Source organism: Phodopus roborovskii, unplaced genomic scaffold (genome assembly GCF_943737965.1).
Source record: "Phodopus roborovskii unplaced genomic scaffold, PHOROB, whole genome shotgun sequence".
Taxonomy (NCBI): domain Eukaryota; kingdom Metazoa; phylum Chordata; class Mammalia; order Rodentia; family Cricetidae; genus Phodopus; species Phodopus roborovskii.
Window position 1 is genome coordinate 2,282,050 of NW_026126481.1, and position 24,510 is coordinate 2,306,559.

The 24,510-nt window shown below is 42.6% G+C and overlaps 1 protein-coding gene across 1 annotated transcript in view; it reads right to left on the reverse strand.

The window, feature by feature from the left end:
* Positions 1–24,510, reverse strand: part of Ostf1 (osteoclast stimulating factor 1) — a 50,918-nt gene that overhangs the window by 20,788 nt on the left and 5,620 nt on the right. The window contains exon 2 of the mRNA XM_051194066.1: positions 1,168–1,214. Coding sequence (XP_051050023.1) covers positions 1,168–1,214 — 47 coding nt within the window. The remainder of the gene's footprint in view (positions 1–1,167; positions 1,215–24,510) is intronic.

Consider the following 24,510-nt stretch of genomic DNA (forward strand, 5'->3'; position numbering starts at 1 on the left):
AGGACGTGGGGAGAAAGTGACTCACTACAAGTCACTGTGACAGGCCTCAGAAGAAACCAGCCCTGCTGTCAACTCAATCTGGGGATTCTGGCTTCCAGGATTATGAAAAATTGTATGTTCATGGCTAAAATTTCAGACCTGTGATTCGGCTGCAATCGCCTGCTCTGTAAACACTCTACCCACCTCCTGTGGCAAGAGTAACACCCTTTTTGCTCCAGAATCCTACTGTCTCTGAAGTCTTGGGAAAGCTCATCTGGGCTGGCTATTAGTCGCTATCACCAGCTGATTACCACCAACAGACCTCAAATAGAAACCTCCTGTTAGGATTTCAGGGCAGCTCTAGTGTAGAGCAGTGAGCAGTAATCCCATGTTCAAATGAGGAACTGGGTGGAAGTTTAGAAACAGCAGACTGTGATCTCCTAGCAGGCCCTGGCCCAGGGTGTGAGTCATCACTCAGAGTGGGAGACACACAAATGATGATGGATGCCACGGAGAAGCTATGGGAGAAATGATGGAAGCTATGGTGGGTGCTGGCTTTCCTTCCTTGTTGCTCTGATAAAACACTCTGACCAAATGCAGCTTAGGGAAGGAGAGGGCTGGCATGGCTTACATTTCCATCACTGAGGGAAACAGGACAGGAACCCAAGCAGGAACCGTGAGAATCAAGGAGGAATGGTGCTTGCTAGCTTTCTTCTACCTGCTGCTGCACTATCCCAGGACTCAGCCAGTGTATGGCACAGAACTGGCTCTCTAAGACATGAGTGGGTGGGTGGACACCAGGATCCACAACAACAGAAAAATGTATCCAGAAGAGATAAAAGAATTGCTCTAGGAGGTTGGCAGGAGGTGTGAGGTAGAGAGTCAAGGAGAGGTTAAGAGAGGTTGGTGATCCACAAGACTGGGGTCTCTGTAGTTTAGATACTTTTGTAGGCAGGCCACTTGGTGACTTGAAAACAGATGTCACCACACACAAGGAGAGAAGCAATGTGAGGGAGTCTATGACCTCCAAACTCAAGCCATGCAAATCAATTGGGGCTCAGCTCCACTCACTGGGGGAGAACAGTGGGAAGTGACAGAAAGCACAGACTACTTGGGCCAGAACAGGTATCTAAATAAAGGCAACTTAGGTTGGCGTGTCAATTTTACAGTTTAAATCAGAATACTTACAGTCCTGGGTTCAAATGTATACAACGCTCTGAAGACTTTAACTTGCCCTAAAAGAAGAAGAAGGAAAAAAAAAAATCTGATTAATTATTTTATTTCTAACTATTGTGAATTGTTACTGATTTTCCCTGATAGAATTCCCAAATTAAAGGTCTATTTGGGAATGTTACTTTAGAACAGTGTTCCTCAACCTTCCTAATGCTATGACCCTTTAGTATAGTTGTTATATTGTAGTGATCCCCAACAATAAAATTATTTTCACTGTTACTTAATAACTGTGATTTGGATACAGTTATGGATCATAATGTAAATCTGTGTTTCCTGATGGCCTAGGTGATCCTGTGAAAGGGATGTCTGACATGTCGCCCTCCCCCCCCCCACCAAATGTCCCCATAGGATTCATCTTTAAAATGTTTATTACATGCATGCAACAGTAAGTACATGTCTTTGGGGAATACCTTTATTTGACAGGAATTATAGATTTGCACTGCATTTCTGCCCTAAGTAGAGAAACTCCTACGAGTAATGTCAAGCTTAAAAATATAGTTGAGGGGCTAAGGGGGCTCAGTAGCTAAGACCACTTGTCTCTCTTCCAGAAGACCCAGTACAGATGCCATGTAGGTAGCTCACAACTGCCTACAACTCCATTACAGGGGGTCTAACGCCCTCTTCTGGTCTGTACAAGAACCCACATATACACATAGCATACACACACACACACACACACACACAGAGAGAGAGAGAGAGAGAGAGAGACAGACAGACAGACAGACAGAGAGAGAGAGAGAAATGATTACTAAATTGTGGTGGTGCACACCAGCAAGTTCAGCACTCCAGGAGACAGAGGCTGGAAGATCTTTTTGAGTTTGAGGTCAGCCTGGTCTACATAGCAAGTTCCAGGTCACCCAGGGCTACTCAGTGACTCTGTATGAAAAATTAATAAATAAATTAATAAAAAGGTTGAACATCTTAACAAAAATTTAAAGAACAATATGAACGTGTTTAAAATTGTTAGGCCAATCCACTGGGACCTTATATTCTCCAACAGAACAGAAAAATGGAGGAAAGTAAAAGAACCATGCAAGAGCAATATCACCCTTCCATCCCACACACTCCCCAGCACACTCCAGCATCTGCACTGGCCCAGCACACTGCAGCATCCACACTCACTTCCCCAGCACACTGCATCATCCTTACTCACTTCCCCAGCACACTGCAGCATCCACACTCTCTTCCCCAGCACACTACAGCATCCTCACTCACTCCCCCAGCACTGCAGCATCCTCACTCACTCCCCCAGCACACTGCAGCATCCACACTCTCTTCCCCAGCACACTCCAGCATCCACATTCTCTTCCCCAGCACACTGCAGCATCCTCACTCACTTCCCCAGCACACTACAGCATCCTCACTCACTCCCCCAGCACTGCAGCATCCTCACTCACTCCCCCAGCACACTGCAGCATCCTCACTCACTTCCCCAGCACACAGCAGCATCCTCACTCACTCCCCCAGCGCACTATAGCATCTGCACTATCCCCCATCCATCTGAAGGAAAGGGCCCATCTTCTCCAATTTCCCAGCATCTACTATATATACAGTATAAATTTAAGCTCACAAAATTAATACAAATTTAATCTGTAATGGGTCTACAGCAAACAAGGGGACATGTTTCATACAATAAGTAGGTTAAGAAAGAGATCAAATAGAAGGGCTATCTATTTTAATCTTCCTAATGCTGCAACCCCTTTAACACAGTTCTTCATGCTGTGGTGAACCCCAACCATAAAATTATTTTTGTTGCTACAATAACTGTAATTTTGCTCAAGTGTAATGTAAATATCTGTTTTCTGATGGTCTTAGGTGACCCCCGGAAAAGGTTCATTGACCCCTAAATGGGTTGTCACTCACAGGTTGAGAATCACTGCTTTAAAGGCTGATAACACTTCAGTCCTATTCTGGAAGATCCTTTAGAGGTGACATCCAAACCAAGTCTATCATTCAAACTGACTCCAAGGTAGATAAGGAAGCTTGCTTCAGGGTATATATCTTTATCTTACACTCTTTTTTGGTTGCTATTTGAACATATTTTATAATAAAGAACATAATTTAATACAGATACCATTTGCAACTACATACATGCTTACTGGGAGAATTTTTTTTTAATCTTTGTTTAATACAATGTGGTAGGATGAAGATCTAGTTTTGATGTTTCATCAACAGAATTCCGAGTGTATAGCCCAGAGACCTGCCCATTAGAGGCTCTGAGAAATCCCTGCTGCAGACTGAAGAACGTGGGAAAAGGCAAGTGCCAAAGTTAGTGCTCTAACAGACAGCAAATCAGCAGCAGCAAGGGAAAGACTACTGTCCAATGAAACTCCACACAGCCACAGAAAAGCTGGTCATGCTAGGCACATGTAGACCCTGAGCACATAAAATGGGGCTCATGTGACCAGGGGATTGAGTTTTAATATCATTTACTTTTAATGAAGTTAAACCATCTACCACACATGGCTGATGACCAGCATACTGAAGAATGTGGGACTAGAGAAAACAAGAATGAGTCTAATGTCCATTGGAGGGAACTACATTAAGTCAAAACCAATTCGTCAGCATGATGGAATCATTAAGAAAGAATGGTACCAGTTATGAAATCAGTCTACATGCCCATCAACTGGTGGGTAAACTGATGAAGAAAATATAAGGGCTAAAATCATGGTTCTGCCTGGAAAACATGGGGCCTGGATCTCTGTCCCTAGCACATATGAAAAAGCTGGGTGTGGGGGCTTGTTTCTGTAATATCAGTATAGTATGGGAAAGAAAGAGACAGGCAGATTCCTAGAATAACTGGCCAGCCAGCCTAGCCAAAGCCAGAGCTCCAGGTTCAGTGGAGAGCAACTGAGGAAAGTACCCAGTGTTAAGCTCTGGCCTCTTCTCTCTCTCTCTCTCTCTCTCTCTCTCTCTCTCTCTCTCTCTCTCTCACACACACACACACACACACACACACACACACACACCGAATGCACAAGTTCACACACAGACCTTGAACATCCACACCATTATAAGGTCCTTCATATTCTAAATTACATTCCTGTTTACATTCATTTCGCTAATGTATAAAACATTTTTACAAAGTGTAAAAATAGCAACCACACTCATTTCAAGCAGGGGAAGACATCATTCTTCACTCTAAACATCCAACCATGGAAGAACAGCTCGTATTCTCACCTAATGTGTCTACCAGGAAACCTCTGTCAAGTAGAGCGAATCATACCTGTAATTATAACATTTGGAGGCTAAGGCAGGACTGGCATGTGTATAGATCATCTTGGGCCACACACATAGTAAAATTCAGATCAGCCAATACCATAGAGTGAAGCCCTGTCTCAAATATCTATCAGGGCTGGGGAAGAAAACTCAGTAAATAAAGTTCCTGCAAAGAAGGTGTTTGGTACCTGAGAAAGGACCCATGAAGTTAATTGTGACTACATGCATGCACACATGCACGCACGCACACACACACACCACTCTGCAATCTGAATTCTTGTGCTATGTCTCTCTGTTTCTGTTTCTTTCTTTGTTTCTATTTATTTATTTATTTATTTATTTATTTATTTATTTATTTATTTTTTGAGACAGAGTTTCTCTGTGTAGCTTTGGAGGCTCTGTAGACCAGGCTGGCCTCAGACTCATAGAGATCTGCCTGCCTCTGCCTCCCGAGTGCTGGGATTAAAGGCATGCGCTGCCACCACCCAGCCTGTCTCTTTGTTTCTATGGAAAGTCACTGACAGAAATAAATGTAATTTTTTTCTTGTTTTTGGTACTTTGTTTGCTCCATCCATACCTCACAACCCTTAGGGAGAATCCAGGTATGACAGTGCCCACCTGTAATCCCAACACTCGCATCTCTGAGTTTGAGGCCAGACTGACCTACACAGCAAGTTCCAGGACAGCCTGAACTACGTAGAGGGAGCTGGTGCAAAAAACAAGGCATGGGGAGAGCTGCCAGGGATGGTTTTCTGCGGAGCTGATTGTTCTCAGACGGTGGAAATTTGTTATCTCAGTTACTTCAAACTTTCCAAAGAGCAAGGAAGCAGTTCATTGTGATCAACATCAACACTGAACTTTCTAGTTCCTTAAGATAACGGTAAGGATGAAAGATGTGGATAATCTTGGAAACAAGATACAATGGCAACTTTAATGGGCTCAGATAAAACTCAATAAAAATGGAAGAACCTGAAAGTGACTAACTGAACCACTAATTTGCATAATCAAAGTTCTTTCAGCTTTGATGAATACTAAATACTGGACAGCAGCAATTAGCTTAATACATAATGCAGCATTCTATCTGTGAAATCCAGAAGACACTTTAACACAGGACACTATTTATTGATTAGTACTGGGGCATTAGCCTTTCACTCCATGTTCTAAAATATCAGGGCCCAAATTCTCAAACTTCAGTCAACTAAAAATGAAACATCCAGAGGCTAAGGAATCACAAAACTAGTAGATTGCTCACAACTGCTGGGCAACAGGCCTTAATAGTTTGTTATTATAACAATTAATACTAATACATAATCCGCTGGTCCTTCTGACATACTGTGTTAACTCTGAGCAGTGTTCCACAGACTGACTACAGGCTCACGGCAGTGTCTAGGGAACAAGACCTAAGCACTGCTTCTTGCTGACATTCTTACCAACACCCAACAGAAGCATCAAGACAGATCAAAGGCACGCCCTGATCAATCCAAGTTTAAGTAAGGAAGGCAAATGTCAAAAGAGTTGTGCTGTTTGCTGTTCACCTGACACATGTTCTCTAAGGCTCACCGCTCATCATTTTCTCATACAGGAATGCTTACATATAACAAAGAGAGACCTGGGAGCTGAGGGACTGCAAATGGCCTCAAATTGGTATTCATCAGAATGAAGGCCCCGAAAAAGACCCAACATAGCCTCTGTCTTACACGTGGGCTCAGTCTGGGAGATCCAGTACCCGACTGGTACTGCAGGAAGATCTGCTGGTCTCGAGTTAAGCAGTTCTAATCACCACCACCACTGACCACAGACACCATTTCTGAGGTCTCATTTTCCAGCCTTGCTCTTCCCTTTTCTCACTAACTCCCTGCTGCTGCTGGAGAGGGGGAGGCTGCCATCAGCAGACAAGTGCTGCCTCTTCCTCTGCAGGAAGGCTGGCCCAGACTTTAAAACATGAAGGTCAAGGTCAAGGTCACAGAAGGGTGAAAAAGGAGGGAGGGATCTGGTCTTTCACAGGCAGGAGAAAGGAAGTGTGGGCTTCTCCAGTGTTTATCTTTGCACCTCTGGGAACAAGACATAGATGACACAAAAGAGGGCAGAAAATGTGAGATCTATTCTGTTAGTGAAGGGCTGGCGGAGCTCCACATAGTTCTATTTAGCTGGCATAAACATATACACAAAAAGAGTAAAGACAGAGTTAATAAAAATAAATAAAAAGCATGTCAGGTATGAGCTATTTCTTTTGGAGTTGTTGGCTAGTGCCTTAGTTAGGGTCCCTATTACTGGAATGGAATACTATGACCATAAGCAACTTGGAGGCCAGGGTTTATTACTGTTACACTTCACTGGAGGCAGTAGCTAATGCAGAGCCTGTGTAGGATGCTGCTTACTGGCTTGCTCTCCCTACAGCTTGCACAACCTTTCTAACAGCTCCCAGAACCACCAGCCCAGGGGTGGCACCACCCAAGGAGCTAACTGGACCCTCTCACATCAATCATCAATCAACGAAATGAGTCAGACTTGCCCACAGGCCACTATTCTCAGTTGATATTCCCTTCTCCCACATAACTCCGGCTTGTGTCAAACAGTAGTCAATGAGGTTCTTTAGGCCCACAAATATTACAGCCAATGAATGCTCTAGGTTATCATCTAGAACTTGGTGGTAAGGTCTTATTACTAAACATACCACACGCTTAAGTCATAAAACATTGCAAAATCAAGCTGGTGTTGACCTTGAAGGTTCATCCCACATGCCAGCTTTCATAGTGCTGGAAGGTGCTAGTCGAGCCACTAGGAAAGAAAACTAGTATCAACCATGCCCACCTATAAATTCAGCAGCTACAACAACGAACTGGCCTAGAAGACATACTCAGAAAATTGAATGCTATTAACAATAAAAAGAAATGAGCTAACAAATTATGAAAAGATGGGGCAGACTTCAATGCATATTACTATGTAAAAGAGATCAATCTAAGAAAGCCACATATCTTAATAATTCTAACTATGTTCCTTTCTGGAAAGGGAAAAACTATAGAAATAGCACAAAGATCAAATGTAAGAAAAGGGGGAGCAAAGATAACCTTTAGGACAGTAAAATGATTATGTTGCACTGTAATGATGGATGCATATCACTCTAAATTTGCCTATGGGTGATAGAGATGTTATCAATGTTGGTGACTGTATTAGTCAGGGTTCTCTTAAGTGAGAGCAGAATGAATACATATATTAAAGGGGGCTTTATTAGACTGGCTTACAGGATATAATCTGGATAGTCTAACATACCATTGTTGTGGAATATCAATTTAACCTGTAATACATCTGCTTATACGGTGGAATATCTGTTTAATGATACAAAGTTGTATTGCATCCTTTTATGTTGCATTTGCTTAAGTGTTACTTTGCCTGCCTGAAAATACCCAATTCATCTAATAAAGAGCTGAATGGCCAATAGCTAGACAGGAAATAGAAACAGGCAGGGTTGCCAGGCAGAGAGAATAAACAGGAGGAGAAATCTAGGCTCAGAAGAGGAGGAAGAGGGAGAAAAGGAGGAGAGGATGCCAGGGGTCATCCATGAAATAAGAATGAAGAAAGACGTATAGAATAAAGAAAAATAAAAAGTCCAGAGGTAAAATATAGTTAATGAGAAATGGGATAAGTTAATTTAGAAGAGCCGGCTAGGAACAAGCCAAGCTAAGGCCAGACATTTATAAGTAAGAATAAGTATCTGTGTATTTATTTGGGAGCTGCCTGGCAGGCCCCAAAAGAGTAAAAAACAAAAACAAACAAAAAACAAAAACAAAAACAAAAAACCCAACAGGAAAGCAGTGATCCAATATCACATTCTGAAATAAACTACAGAAACTAATGCCACCACCAAGGACTTGAAAGATGTAGGATTGGTGGTTCTCACCACATCTCCCTTTAACTCTATTTGGCCTATGTAGAAGACAAATGGATGGATCATGGAACATGACAGTTGCCTATCGAAAACATAATCAAATAGTAATTCCAATTGCAGCTGCTATCCAAGACGTGATCTCCTTACCTAAGCAGATTAACACATTTCCCAGTACTTGATATGCAGGCATTTATCCAGCAAATACTTTTTCTTAAAATATCTGTTTATAAGGACCACAAGAAGTAAGGCCAGCAATACACTTTCACTGCCCTACCTCAAGGGTATATTAACTCTCCAGTTCTGTGTCTTAACTTAATTTGAAGGGATCTAGATCACTTATCTCTTCCACAAAATATTACACTGGTCCACTGTATTAATGACATTATGCTGATTGGACCAAGTGAGCAGGAGGCAACAAACACCTTGGACTTGTGGGTAATGCCTACATACATCAGAGCAAAGGAAATAAATCCAACCAAAGTTCAAGAGTATTCTACTCAGTAAAGTTTCTAGTTCTATACTGTGGAATGTGTACAGATATTCTAAGGTTAAGGATAAGTTGTACCCTGCCCATCCTACTACCAAGAAAGAAGCACAATGCTTAGGGGCCTGTTTGGGTTTTGGAGGCAACACATTCTTCACTTAGATTTGTTTCTCTTTCCTATGTACCAACGTACTCAGAATGATGCCAGCTTTGAGTGGGACCAGGAGAGAGCTCTTTAACAGGTCCTGGTTGCTCCACCACTTGGACTATTTGATTGAGCAGATCCTACAGTACCTGAGGTATCACTGGCAGACAAGAATACTGTCTGGGCTCTTAAGCAGGCTGTTATTCGTAAATCACAGCATGGACTGGGGATTCTGAAGCAAGGCTCTATCATTGTCTGCTGACTGGTCTCCCTTATAAAGGCAGCAGCTCTTAATCCGCTATTAAGCTTTAGTAGGAACTTGGGGGGAGGAGCACCAAGTCACCATGTGACCTAATGTGAATATTATCTGACCCCCTAATCCATAATGTAGGGGTACACCACAGCAATCCATTATCAAATGTTAGTAACATACACATGATCAGGCTCAAGCAGGCTCAAGCAGGGTACAATCAAGTTACATGAAGAAGCTGCCCAAATGTCTGTGGTTTTTACTCCTGTCAGAATGCCTTCTGTTTCCAAGCACGCACTGATGGCTTCACTGAGTTTGCCCTAATCAGCTGACTGAGAAAGATAATACTAGGTCTTGGTTTACTGGTAGTTTACACAGGCAAAACCCAGAAGTGGCTAGCTTCAGTGTTACCATACCCTTCAGGGAAAACCATGAAAGACACGGGTAAAAGAGAGTACTCACAGTGGGCAGAATTTCGGGTAGTACACATGGGCTTATACTTTGCTTATAAGGATAAAAGGCCGGGTGACTGTTTACTGACTCAAGAACTGTGTGGCCAATGGTTTGACTGGATGGCCGGGGACTAGGAAGGAGCATCACAGAAAAATTGGTGAGAAAGATATTCGCAGAAGAAATAGGTGGACAGAGCTCTCCAAACAGGTTCCGTGCAAACGCTCATCAAAAGACGACTTCAGCATAGGAGTTGATAATCAAATACAGAATAACCCATTCTGCAGACAGTCAGCCTCTTTCCCCAGCCATCCCTGCCCTGGTCATTGCTGGGCTATGACCAGTGGCTATGGTGGCAGAGATGGAGGTTATGTAAGGGCTTGATAGCATGGACTTCCACTCCCCAAGTGGCTGCAGTTCCTGCTGAGTGGTGGATCTACCAGCAACAGAGGGCAACAATGAGTCCTGATATGACATGGTTCCATTCCCCGGAATGACTAGCCAGAAACATGATGGCAGGTTGATTATACTTTCTCTGTGGAAAGGGCATTGCTTTGACCTTACTGGGATGAATTCTTACTCTGGTTATAGATTTGCCTGTGCTGCATGTTTTGCATCTGCAAAACTACCAACAGTGGTCTTCCAGAATGCCTTATCACTATCATGGCATTCTATCATCACTTTATTTCACACGGCATTGCTTCTGACCAAGGAACTCTCATGGTCAAAGAATTGCAACAGAGGGTGTATGCTCTTGGAATCCACTAGTCTTACCATGTTCCCCACCATACTAAAACAAATGGCTTGATAAAATGGCCTTTTTAAAGACACAGTTACAGTGTCAATGGTGGTAAACATCTGAACAGCTGGTGCAAGATTCTCTAGAAGACAACATAAGCTTTGAATGAGCATCTACTACATGATACTTTTTCTTCTACATCCAGGATTCAAGTACCTAGGAATAGGGAATGGTACCACTCAACACTATAAATAAATAAATAACTTCCTGTTGTTAGGCTCTGCTTTTCTAGATGTTGGTACCAGAGAGTGGGCTATTGCTGTAAGGAATCCAGTCATGTTACTTTTAGGAGGGATTTGGAACCCTGAACTAGAAAGCAGTTGAATGATATAAGCAGAGTTTAAAGAGCCATCCACATAGGAACCTAGAAGCCAGCTGTACTGACAGTAGAGTGGATCACGAAAGCCCAGCTCAAAGGTTTTCAGAGGGAAGCAAGGACTTTACCAGCACCGGGCTAGTGATACTATGACTAAAAATCTAGCTGGCAGACTGCCTCTGTCCAAAGAACTTGTCTAAGACTGAAAAATGACAGATTAATTTCCTTGGCAGAAATTTCAAAACAACCTGTGGTATGGCTATCATTGATAACTTTTATGTAGTCTACAATGAAAAAAGAGCAAGCAGGGCAAAATGTACAGTTTAGGGAGAAAAAACAAGAGGAAGCTTAATGTTAGAGGCTTGAAGTTGTAATTGTTAGGAATTAGAGAGGCCTACTCTGCACTGGAGCAAAAGGAGGGTGTCCTCAGGGCACCATCCCACTGGCTAAGCTTCCAACCTGCAGAAGAGAGCTGAAGGCATCTTCTCCTCACAGTAACTAAATAATAAACACTCTGTCGCCGATGTGATCCAAGGCAGGGTAGCATCCATCCCATGCTAGCAGCTGAAATCGGCAGTGTACTGTATTAGCATACTATTATACTTTTTAATTTTACAGGGGGTTACATTAAGAGAGTGCCTTGATTCTTGGGAGAGACTCAGTGTTAAGAGTGTAAAAAACTATGGAGACATTTCAAGTTAGGCTAAATGCATTTTGCTTTATGGTATGACCATGAGCCTATGGGGACCAGAGAATTTAATATGGTGGTGAGTGAGAATGAATGGCCCCCCACCTGATTATTTCTAGTTGGTGGAACTGTTTAGGGAAACTTAGGTGGTATAGCCTTGTCAGAAGTACCTCAATGAGGGGTGGGCATTGTGATTAAAAATAACTTGCCACTTCCAGTTTGCTCCCTGCTCCATGGTGTGATTAAGGATGCGAGCTCTCCGCTTCCTGCTTTAGTATCCAACTGACATGCTTGTTGCTTACTGCCATGTCCGCATCTGCCCCCACCACCTCCCACCCTCACCTTCCCACCCCCACCCCTACCAAGATGGACTCTTAATCCCAGGAATACAAGCCCAACTATGCTCTCCCTCCTTTGCTTGCTTTTGTCATAGTATTTTGTCACAGGAACTGAAAACATAGTGGGGGATACTGTGAAATACTTGATCATACTGTGACACTCCTAGACTGTGTTAATAAAGTTAACTTTGAATCAGGAGGTAGAGCCAGCGACTAGCTGACCAGGATTAGCCATAGTGAAGCCAGGAATATGGACAGGGAAGATAGACAGGAAGGAGAAGGGAAGGACTTGGAATCCATGCGCTCTCTTTGGTCTGGGATAAGTGGAGAGAAGGGGCACTAGCTGGCTGGGTCTCCAGTAAGACAGGGAAGGTCAGCTGGTCCCTCCTCCTCTGCTTTTTAATCTATCAGGTTTTTCACCCCAATATCTAACTCTTAAGTTTTTATTGATAATAGAACAATTTAACAAAACACAACAGGGAAACTGCTAACAACAGCTCAGAGGCTACACATGGGGGCTGACAAGGGACAGGCAGGAAATCTTAGTTCCTTGCACTCAATCTTGCTGGGAATTTAAGACTTCTCTAAAAGCAAGTTTGGAATTCCAGAACACTTAGGATTTTGAATGTTCAGCTTACTGATGTTCAACCACTAAAACTCTTATGTGTAAAACAAACAAAACAAAACAAAAAAACAACTACTAAACTCCTGAGTGTAGGGAATGTGTATGTGCAGATATGTGTATGCATGTTTCTGTATTTTTGTGGACTACATCATCTAGCAATACATGTCTTACTAGAAGTCAAGGTCAAAAGATAAACCCTAAAAGCCACACTCCAGGCTATCTGCTGAAGGACTCTCTAAGGAATAAAAAATATTTCCTCAATTTTGTTTCAGTTTTAAGATTAAGTGATGCACATATGGTAATTTTTGCCATGTTAATAAAAACATAGAACCACTTAAATTCTCAAATAGCTGGCAGGAATTAGCCAAAGAAACTGCTCAGCAATAGCACTAACCCATTTTCCACAAGTCTTAATGTAACATTGAGATTTTAAACCAAAGTTCTGAAACCCTGACTACTCCATATAGGAAAAGAACAAAATTAGAAAACCCTTTCCCTTGCACAAGAAAGTATCACATGCCAAAATGACCTGTCCTTGTCTCACCACTGCCAGAGCAAGTGAGTCTCGGCATTTTAAAAACACAGGTCAGAAGCCATTACTAGGCTGAGAAACAAAATGAGTAGCTTTAAAAATTAAGTAAGGCCACACAGGATGACACAGAACTATCATCCTTCAGGATAGTGAGGTAGGATGATTCCGTGCAGTCTGGGCCACACACTGAGACGGTCTGAAAATAAATAAATAAATAAAACGATTACCTAGATCAAAAAAGATGAGAGCATACTATACTCAGCTAAAATAATATGATCTTGTGAAATGTTTGCTCACTGGGGATAGATGAATGCCTAAATAGATATTTTAGAATTTATCAAATACAGATTTTGGCATACTGGTAGCAAACAAGAAACTGTTAAAATTAATATTTGGTAAAAGTAAATGTCATTCATCAACACAGAATGAAATACTGTAATATAAAAAAAACAGGAAACTATTCAAATTTTAAACTATATGATTATAAACTTACTAGATGATCTAGAAGACCCTTTTTCATTTTTTGCTCATAGACATGTGTTTGTCTGTAAAATGTGAGCTTGTGTTTACATTTGTGAAAGCAGTCATTCATGTTCAGAGAACTAGGCCAGGCCTCCCAGGAAGGGTCTTGTTTTTCTAATATATACTCCAGGCTAGCTGGCCTGAGAGCTTCTGGGAATCCTGTCTCAACCCTCCAACTCCTATAAGAGTACTAAATTACAGATGCTCACACCACATGTGTAGTTTTTACCTGGGTTCTCATTCTTGAGTGCAAGTACTTTACCCACTGAGCCATCTACCGGCCGGACACAAATTTTCAGAATTTCATATAAGAAAGATGTGAACCATAATTTCTCCACACCATGAGTCTAGTTCCAAGGGACTTTTGTAAAATTAAGCCCGATATCATGCCAGCTAGGCTATGACAGCCATTGCACATGATAAGGTTGCCAGTGTGATAGTAAGCCTTGGTTCCTAAGTAGCCAAAGCTGAGGGCAGTGTGTACCTTCTCATCACCTGGACGTAACTAGATGATGATGATCCCACAAAGATTATTAGCAACCATGCTACCTCAACAATAATTCTCACTATGTACATATAATTTTCACTCTTCAAATGATCTGGGGCTTAATACTCTTGGTTTCACAATCACTGTTAATGATTACATTAAGATAATAGTAAACTCAAATACCATGCCTTGTTTGACGACTAGTTGAATACCAAAATTTGGTATGAACTTTCCTCTGCCATCTACAATGCTTACTTCAGCAGTTGTCTTGTATGTGGGTTGTCAGCTGGCCAGTTGGTGAAAGCTGAGAGGCAGGTTCTAAGGAAAGTATAAGGCTAAGATGAACTTCTTATACTACTACACTCCTGAGTGTGGGGGATGTGTATGTGTAGATATGTGTATGCATGTTTGTATGTATTTTTATGGACTAGATCATCATGCAAAACATGTCTTAATAGAAGTCAAGGCAAAAGATTAAACCCCAAAAATCAGAATCCTGGCTATCTGCTGAAGAGTTCTCTAAGGAATATGAAACATTTCCTCAATTTTGTTTTAGTTTTAAGATTCAGCTATGCACTAAAAACACAATATTCTCCCTCTCCCTCAAAAGCAAATAGTACAACCAATTTTAGAGTTCTCAAAAGGAAGAAAGCCATTTGGCCAAAAATAATAGAAAACATTAATTTGGTATATGCATATTTTTTTTTACATTTTCCTAAGAGTATGAAAACAATATTAATCTTATATACTTTGTGGCCATAAAAAAGTGTCAAACTTTAGAATATTAATATTTTGGAGGTAAGTAAAAGTTTTAATGTTTTCTACCAGTCATTGGTATTATATCATCCATGCGTGACCAAATAGAACTGTTGTTTTTAGTTTTAGATTTCTTTTCTTTTTAATCAGGCATACTTTACAACTGTGTGTGCGTATGTGCATGTGAGTACAGGGGCACTGGGGAGAGAGAAAAAGGCATCAGATCCCCTGGAGCTACAGTTAAAGTCACAAGCTGTCCCGACCCACATAGGTGCTCAGAATTGAACCTGGGTCCTCTTCAAGAGCAGCAAGCACTCTTAACTGCTGAGCCATCTCTCCAGCCCCTGAAACAGGATGTTTTCTGCTCAGAAACAAAACAGAGGAATCTAAGGGACGATATCCAAGAGCTATAGCCATCTTTCCTCTCCTGAGCTCTTGAGGGGAAAGGAAACAGCTGTGCTCTGTGGGGCCAACACAGGCCTCCCTGGGGCTTTGTGGACTCCAACGCCCACAGACGGGAGATCATCTCAGAACACATTTCTTGGCTTGGATTTCCATGTGTATCATTCCACAAAAGCCCACTGCTTCAAAAATAAGAGAGACAGAAAACCAGTGTGACTTGAGGCACGTCCAAGAGCCAAGACTAATGTAACTGAATACATTTCTTCCCACATACTCATGTTCTGGGATTAAAGCAAATCAATAGAAAGGATTATGAACATGAACACCATTTGTATTCCTCTTATTCCAACACTACCCCTTCACTGACTGCTCCCCCTTATCCAATCCAAAAAGGGGTGGGAAGACAGAAGAATTTGCAATGAGTCTTGATTTCAGGGCAGGAATGGCGGGCTCCTTACAAACAGTAGCCAATGTGTTTCCCGACAAGAGGGTTCTGTTTATTAACAGTGTGCCTTTCTAGTCCTTTTTTTTTTTTTTTTTTTTTTTTTTTTTTCTTTTTCATTTGCTTCTACTCTGCAGGACCTCTCAGCAACTTAGTTACTTTTAGTTCTTGGAAGATCATATGTGCTGGCTACTTTTATTTCTCAACATCTTAAAAAACAGGATTCAAACTTCCAAATGACAAGTTCCTTGAGAACAACGCCCTGGGTAACTAAATATGAGAGAAAGAGGACAAGGGTTGCTAAAAACTCCTCAATAGTTTGAGCAGACCAGGAGGGAAAGTGAAAGAAAATGTTTTCAGTTCTGAGAATATACAGACCATTATCTGAGAAAGGCAGAAAGCCCAATAACTGACTTCGGACAGCAATGCCTCATTTTATATGACCCACGACCTAAGAATAGATTTACAGCTTTAAACTGCTCTTCCCAGCTCGTGAAAATGATCTGAGTTCAGTGGCCAGAACAGAAGACTTATCACTTCTCAGAACATAGCTGTTCATTTGCATCCTGTCTGCTTCATTCTCATACTTCATGAAGACACTACAGACCCACGTAGCCCACCAAGCCTGGACGAATCAGTACCTGCCCCTGTACGGAAAAAGCCCCTTCTGAAAGTAACAAGTTAGACAAAGGCACATTAAGGCAGAGCAAGCTATGGGCTTTACAAAGACTCCAGATGAGGCTGGGCCCAGCTTCCTCCAGTAGGAGACCGTTAGCTGGGCAAATGACCAGAGAGAAGAAATTCCCCAACACTAAACCCATTCATTGAAAACGAAATGACCCTCCTATACTTACATTTACAAGACACCGATTTACCATGGGCCAGGCACCATGCAAAGCACTCGCAGTGATCCAAAGAATCCTTGAAACAATTCAAATCCTTTATTAACCATATTTTACAGTGGAGGAGCTATAGTTATGGATGGGACGTTCCTAGGCTGGGTCCATAGAACAAGGAAAAAGCTTCCCTAGGGCTGTGGTGGGTTTAGGCTTAGACTAGATAGCTGCGGTCAAGGCGAAGAACCCAAGCTAGGCACTGGGTGGAGAACCCACATGTTCCTAAGAGTATAAACATTAATATACATAGAGTAGCACATACAGCTTCTCACACGTGTGCCCTTGTGAGTTGTCAGTTTGTGTATTTGTACATTATTCAGGAATTAATGCACATGTCTTTGCTGTCACTCACACAAAACAGTCTGCGGCACCTGTGCTGCTGTACAAGTCCGAGAAACTGCGGAGGGTGTCGAGGTTAATAACACTGGATTCTTGCTTGATATTAAGAAGGCTCTTTTATTATATCTACTTTACTCAGGGGCTAGCTTATATACCCCAGCACCAGATGGAGGAGGGGGAAGCAAAAGGGGGCAGTTAGTCATCTCAGGTTCCAAGGAAGGTTAGGGCACTTTCAGGGCTTCAGGAGCCAAAAGAACATTAGCATTTTGCATTAGAAAGCATCTCTCCTGTTTTCCAAGGGTTACAGTTGCCTGCCCTGAGGGGAGTGACTTCTTAGCAGCAGTCTTGTATATTAGGGAATGCATCACATACAATATCCTGGCAAAATTATCTCAATGCTTTAATTAAGAGAACAGAACATATATTACATCCTGGATGTACTAGAGAATTAAATGAGTTTAAATGTGTACTTTTTAAACAGACTTAGGGACATGAATATGGAACTATTCATAGGTTTAAAACATTCATTAATGTGTACACGCTGCCTTTAAACTTTTACCATTTTCTTTAAAACAAAAAAAAAACAAAAAAAAAAAAAAACTGGTTTCTGTGCTAGGCCCGGTGGCATTAGTCTGTTTTACCAGACACCTGGAAGGTTCAAGCAGGATGTAAGACCACACATTCAAAGCCATAAGGCAGCAGGGTGAGTATTCCGGCCAGGACAATCGAAAGTACTTGTCTCATATGCAAGGCCCCAGGATCAGAAGTGTTTGAAAAATATAGCTTTGGGGGCACACACTTATGTATTGCTATTACATAAGAGACTGGCTGTGATGTACATGCAATTAGCAATGTCCAGCAAGATATGCATAAAGAAAATCTACAAGAAAACATGAAATGATATTTCCTTGGGTAGCAGAACTACACATCATGTTTGTTTCCTTTATGTCATGAACTGCCAAGAGTGGATAGGAATTACAAGAAAATATGTTCTTTATTAATGTCCTGTTGAAGGACAACTTGGAAGTCATGTACAATTTATCAGGACCTACTAATAGGTCCCCATCTTCTCCCTGAAACAGCCATGAAAAGAAACGGCAGGCAAACAAGCCCCTACAATGGCAAAAAACACTCACAGACACCAGTGAGCACAGAATCAGCACAGCTTACAGGAAGCAACGTCTACTTCTATTTAGAATGATAACATAAGGTACCCATGCAAAGGGAGAGTAGGGAAAGGAAGCCCCAGAACAAAGACCAGTGTGAGTGCACAGGGGCTGCAGGGCAGGAAGTGCATTCCAGGGACAACTGCCAGATCAGAGTGCCTGAGGAGAAGGGTGGAAAGGGGGTGAGAGATCAGGCTTGGGGCATGAACATGTGCTAGGGCTTTCTCAAGATCAGAGAGGCAGGGGGAGGGGGGTTGTACTTATCTTTTAGTGGTTTCCCACATTATTTCCAATAGCTGGGAACTTCTTATAAATCCCACACAATCGGAGAAGGCAGGTTTAGCCAACTCCTCCAGTGCAGTAATCAATAAAACACTTACATGTCTAAGCCTATGTGGGCATTCTTTCAGGTGCTTGAAAAAAGACCCACAAAAACAAATAGATTCACAGGAAATACACACACAAACACAGGCATACAAATATACGTGCACACATTTTCATAAAACTAAAGATAATTTTATTAAAAAAAAAAAGACCCTTTTCTTTCAGTGATTCACTTCAATGTTTTTGTTCCTATATTCTCTCCTCCCCCTGAAGCATCCACACCCCTGCCTTCACCCTTTCTGTACACTAGTCATAACTAATTACAGACATTCTGTCCTGCTACTGGGAGGTCTGTAATTTGAAACAACAGGTCAGATCATTTCATGTATTAATGTGTGTAACCAGTGTTGAGAAAGTTTGTGAAGAAAGCAACAAAAATATTTCAAATTCAAATAACTAGAGCACTAGGGTTAATGAAACCCTCTTAGACGTAGCTCCCATGGCACACCCTAGCAGACAGTGTTGTGAGAAATGTGTCCAATGCATACAAACCCTCTTGTGTTGAGGATGAATGAACTCTTGAAACCTGGCACAGAAACAAGGGTTTGCAGTATGGGAGAGACAGGAAGAATCACTGGGGGACAAAATGTAGCCTCAGCTGGGTGGCCAAATCTGTGGCAGAAAGTTAATACTCAAACTCTGGCGCAACAAAATAAAACCCAGGCATGTTCGAAATGTAAAAATCATGAGAAAGGGGGGGAAAAACTCAACAATAACTGAAAACTGAGCCCTTCCTCTTCCAGAAACAAAAGGATTCCATTTTTTTTCTCTGCAGCATGCCAAAGTGACTACAAAGAACCTGTCTCAAGGAGTCAGGCTTCATAGCAAAGTCCTACAATACTTAGGAGGCTGAGGCAGGAGGACTGCAAATTCAAGGCCAGGCTAGGTCAGCCTGAGCAAATTAGTGAGGACACTTTCCCAAAACAAAAAGAAGGCTGGAGATGTGGCTCAAGGGTAATATGTATGAGGCCCTTGGTCGAGTGCCCAGTTGTTTTGTTTTGTTTTGTTTTGTTTCGGGGGACACAGCCATGGATGGGGGGGGGGCTCCAAAAAGGGAAACAGGCTCAGAGAAGCTATTTGCATGAAATCAGCGAGTGTCCAGAGAAGTCACACCCACTGACCTGTCTTTCAGCTAGAGACAGCTAGCCTGGCTGCATCTTCTCTCAAGCAGGGCCGCATTACTTCAGAGGTCTGTACCACACCTATCACAGGAGAGGCACAGGAGGGAAGGATGGATGGTGGCCCTGGAAATGTGGCACTAAAATGTGCTTCTACTGACATTCCATTCCAGGACCTGCTCTGGAGTCTCCAGCTCTTCAACCCTGGCCACTAAGCAGCAGACAGACAGACAGGTGGTGAGCCCTGATCCTCACAGTTGAGACCCTTTATAGAGACAAAGGGCTTTAACAGAAATAAGGAGGTCTGGAAAGCCCCAGTAAGTCCAAGTGACCCCCACAAGGCCACAGGTGACCTTTACTGGGTAGTATCATGGTGTTTCCCCAAACCACCTCTGATTAGGAAGAAGGAAGAGGCCAAAGGGAACAGACACCTCTAGAACTTCCCTGGAGAACAGGGCCTGCTAAGCTAAAGATGTGGTTTTTCTGGAGCCACAATCAGAATAGGGTAAATTACAGGACTGTTAGAGTAGAAACCCCCTTTTCCCTCAGGGCCTGACAAGGGAGGTGGCAACCCCTAGAAGTCACAAACTTCAGTACCTCACCTCCAGGACACAATAAGTAAGACCCAAGGTCCTGCTACCCTATAAGGCCATACTAGGCTCATGGATTGCTTTAAAACACATTTGCATTGATGGGTACCCAGGGCATAGTTTCACATACTTATGAGTATGGGAGAAGACTATGACATTTGCCCTTACACTCTATGGATGCCCTTGCCTCCCTTTCAAGCCTAGATCCTACGGTATTGCTGTGTAATATGTGAATAGAATGGCTGGGGTAAAGACTGAAGAACCCCACCCACATAACTTTGTCACCTGAACTCAGGATCAATGATAGACACAGAATTCACTCTTCTCTATACTCATTATCTACATTCAAATGTAGCCCACAATCTCTCACCATCTATCCCAACAAATTAATAATCAAAGTATTATAATCTCCATTAAGTAGAATTTTTGAATCCTAAAGTCACTGCAGTGAAACTTGTTCCTATGACTATAATTATAAACTCTTGCCTTAATCCCTTAGCCTCTGGTATAAGAGTTGTTTACTTAGTAGTCAGAGAGTGGGGGTGGAAGAGAATAAGAGGTTTTTGGTTTCTTAGTGAGACACACATCAATGGACAGTCACCCTTTTAGGGGAAGATGTCTCATCCCTCTGGTTAAAGATCAGCAATGAAAACCCTCTTGCCTAGAATCGAAATGGGAATTCCTGTAAAGCAAGCCTGACCCTGAGCCCATAGTTTAAGACTGCCACATTTAATAGAGACAGAAAGATAAGACGGGAGTGCCCAGAAAGGTGAACTCTAAAGGACACTTTACACAGAGAATGAATTTGTAAAAACTACAAGTCATATTCCTAGAGCTCCTGTCCACAGAGCTGACATTTGCTAAACACAAAATCCTGCATGGGTTGATGGCTTCTGGGGGGAGAGGGAGCAGGGAGAGTAGTTCTCTTTAAGGGTGTAGCCCCTGCTAGGTTGACCACACTCCAGAGCAGGGCCCCAAAGCCATAAGTATAGAGGCAGCATAAACTGGATTCAGTGGGTTATGGGAAAAAAAAAAAAAAAAAGGAGGGGGCACACGAAGTTGGGAGTAAGTAGGGTGGGTAAAGGTTAGGTATGGAATGAGCTGGCAGAGGAGTATATGAAATATGATCAAAATATATTGTAAAAGATTCTCAAATCATAAAAATATTAGTTTAATAAATAAATAAGTCACAAAGAGAAATAAGTAACCTGCATTGGCAGTCACGCATGCACGGTCCCATTTTACAATGGTCTCATTAGAGTCAGTGCATGTGGTGTGCTGAAGCATCCTTGCTAGGTCCCCAATGCTCTTTTTCTCCAGTTAGCTGCAAACAAAAGCCTATTCTACACAGGCAGAATAAGTGATCTACTTATCAGTCTACTTATCAGTACACTGTACCCCACCCTAGGTCTCATGCCATCCTCTCCTCCCTCTCAGTATCGGTCATGGAACTCTGACCTGGAGCACCCCATCTCTCCACAGTGTGGATTCACACAGCACAGAGCAACAGGCAAGATCCAAGGTTTTATGAGAAGCAGTGTGCATGAAATTATCCACAAACAGGAGAAATTACATACAAGGCCAGTCCAAAGCAATGAAGTACACTTGGGATCAGATTTAAGATGTGATGAGGAAACTGAAGGCCAGAGTGGTCTTGTGACTTACCAAGGTCACCTAGCAAGTTAACTGAAAACTCAGGACCAGAACTTAATCTCAAAGCTGGGTTGTAGTTTTCATTTCTATAAGTGGCTTCCTCCTCTACAGTGTATAGCCTTGGGCTCTAATGTTCACCTTGGGTGGTTTCCATACCTGAATCCTGCCATTAGAGAGCCACTCACTATTCAGGGAGTTCCTTTCCAGCAGCGGGTTTCTTACTTACTGTATATACACCTTTTGTGTGTTTTGAGACAGGGTCTCATATAGCCCAGGCTGGCCCCAAAATTGCTATGTCAGTGAATCTGGCCTTGAATTTCTGATCCCCTTTCCCCTGCCTCCTGTACTGCGATTACAGGGTGCATCACTATGCCTGGTTTATGATACTGGGGATCCAACTCAGTTCTTTGTGCACACTCGGCAAGCACTCTACTAGCTAACTCTTAAAGTATATTTTAATGTAAGTATTTTGGAGCTAGAAAACGACAATAGATCAATGATTGGGTTAACACTGATGGTGAACTTATCAGATAAGCAATGAGTTCATCCTCAGGGCCCATGGACAGAGAAAAATGGAAACCAAGTTCTAACTGTTATAAGTGAGGAAGCCTGGGATAATCCTAAGCAAGATGCTCCCCAGGTAAAGCTCCCCAGGCCTGTGACCCCGGTGCCTTAAGGTGCTACCATCATGCCCAAACAAGTTGGCCATGCCATTAGGGTCTGCTTAAGATGAGGCCTGAAGAGAGAAGCAAAGCCACACCAAAGCCTACCCAAAAGCAGACAGGCCAACTGTGAAGTAGAAAGGGCCCATCTGGGCAGGCATCTAGACAGTAAAATAGTGGCAAATGACAAGTGTTAAGGACAATTTGAGCATTGGAGACCTAGATACCAGTCAAGGGAGTCCAGGACAGGCAATCAGATATCAGAGACCCCAGTCCAACCAGGAAACGGGCAAGAGCTTGTTACAGAAAACAATGCCCCCAACAAGGAGAATCAAGTCCTAGAAACCAAAAGTCCTCAAAGAACCCCCAAGCCTCAACATCTAGTTAGTTACACATTGGGCCCTCCAGAATGGGAAGGAAGTATTCAGCAAGAACCAGAACCCCTATAGCAGGGGAGGGGTTCTCAGAAAGAGGATGGTAGCAGTTGCCATGGCAGCAGGTCCTGCTTCAGACAATAGCCACATTAGGGCCAGATTCTGCGAGGCAGATTGTAGGAAACTTGTATTTGGACCCTAAATGCAGATGTGGTTGAAGAGGTAGCTTTCTTCCACAACAGAAAACTAAGGCTCGGAACCCCTTCAAGTCTGTCACATATTTGGTAGATGAACTTGAGAGGGAATGGTTTTCTGTTGCAATGTTTCAAAGCCAGTATCATAGCCTGAAACTCCATGAGAATGTCCCCAATTGAAGTCCACCAGGAGTACCATCAAGATGAAGCTTCTGATTACTCAAGAAAGCAGACCTCTAAACAGTTAAAAGAGTATGTGCTCTAGGAAAACCCCAGAAACTTCAGCAAGCAATGCATCAGAAATAAGTAGTATCAGAGTCTGGACTGTAAGCAAAGATGGGACACAGAAATCTTCCTGACTTCCAGAGTAGAGACACTTGTCAGCTGAGTCTCATCTAAGGCCATCCCCTATCAGAGGGTTAGGATGTGGCAGCTCCAGAGATTCTCAAGAAGACACATGGTGGTCTTTCTAGATTAACTCAAGGCTGAAGGTAGCTCTTGTCTCACAGGAGTGAGTGAGGCCCTGGATGGCCAGAAGGGAGTCGGGAAATAGAACCCAGTAGTCTCTCAGAACGAGGCAAGTCATGAAAACCCTGCTTGGTGCTCTCTCTGATTCTTGTAAGGGGCCTAAGTGAGTCTTCTGGCTCAGGTATAATGCCATTGGTTGTGGCATCTTCCTTAGTTTTGAGTTCAAATTGCTCCCAAATTCCCAAGAACTCAGGAGAGCCAGGAGAAAAGTTAGATTCCAAATGCATGGTGAATCTCAAGAATATAAAACCAGAGTAGATCATCAGATTCGTAGGAATGATACAATTTTAAAATCCCTTGCCAATCAAAATGTATAACTAAAGCTGGGTAGTAGAGGTGCATGCCTTTAATCCCAGCAGTGGGGAGGCAGAGGCAAACAGATTTCTGTGTTTGAGGCCCACCTGGTCTACAGAGTGAGTTCCAGGATGGCTAGGGCTATACAGAAACAGAACAAAATATGTACAACTGCAAAATTGCCCTTCAATTCCTGCCTCCAAAATAAGTTAAGAAGCTTGCCTATAGTGCTCAAAAAGTTCTTCAGGTATTAAAAATAAAGCAGAAAATGAATGGCAAGAACAGGAAGGTGGCCACCACAGTCCCCGGATAACTCGTCTCATCCTTTTGAGGCACCTAACCCTCTTTAACTATGGCTACAAGTTCATCAGCCACAGCCAACCAATAGCTGAACCACATTCTCAGATGCACCTGCAGGGAGGATTAGAATTCGACACTTCAAGTGTTATTTTCTGTGTGGAAGAACCATTTTCCAAAAAGTAGGAAGATGGCTTTCTCTTTAACTCAACACACACACACACACACACACACACACACACACACACACACACACACACTCATTCACTCACTCACTCAGACACTCACACACACATTGCAGATCCCTGGATTCTTAGAGAAACTTGGCACGTGTGATCAGTCAAGTGCACATAATAGGATGTGTTGTCTCCTCTGTATTTCAGTCAAAGGGCATTCCCCTTCACACTCCAGCAAACTCTTACTCAGCTCTCAAGACCTCCTCTGTGCCATCCTCTCAGTTTC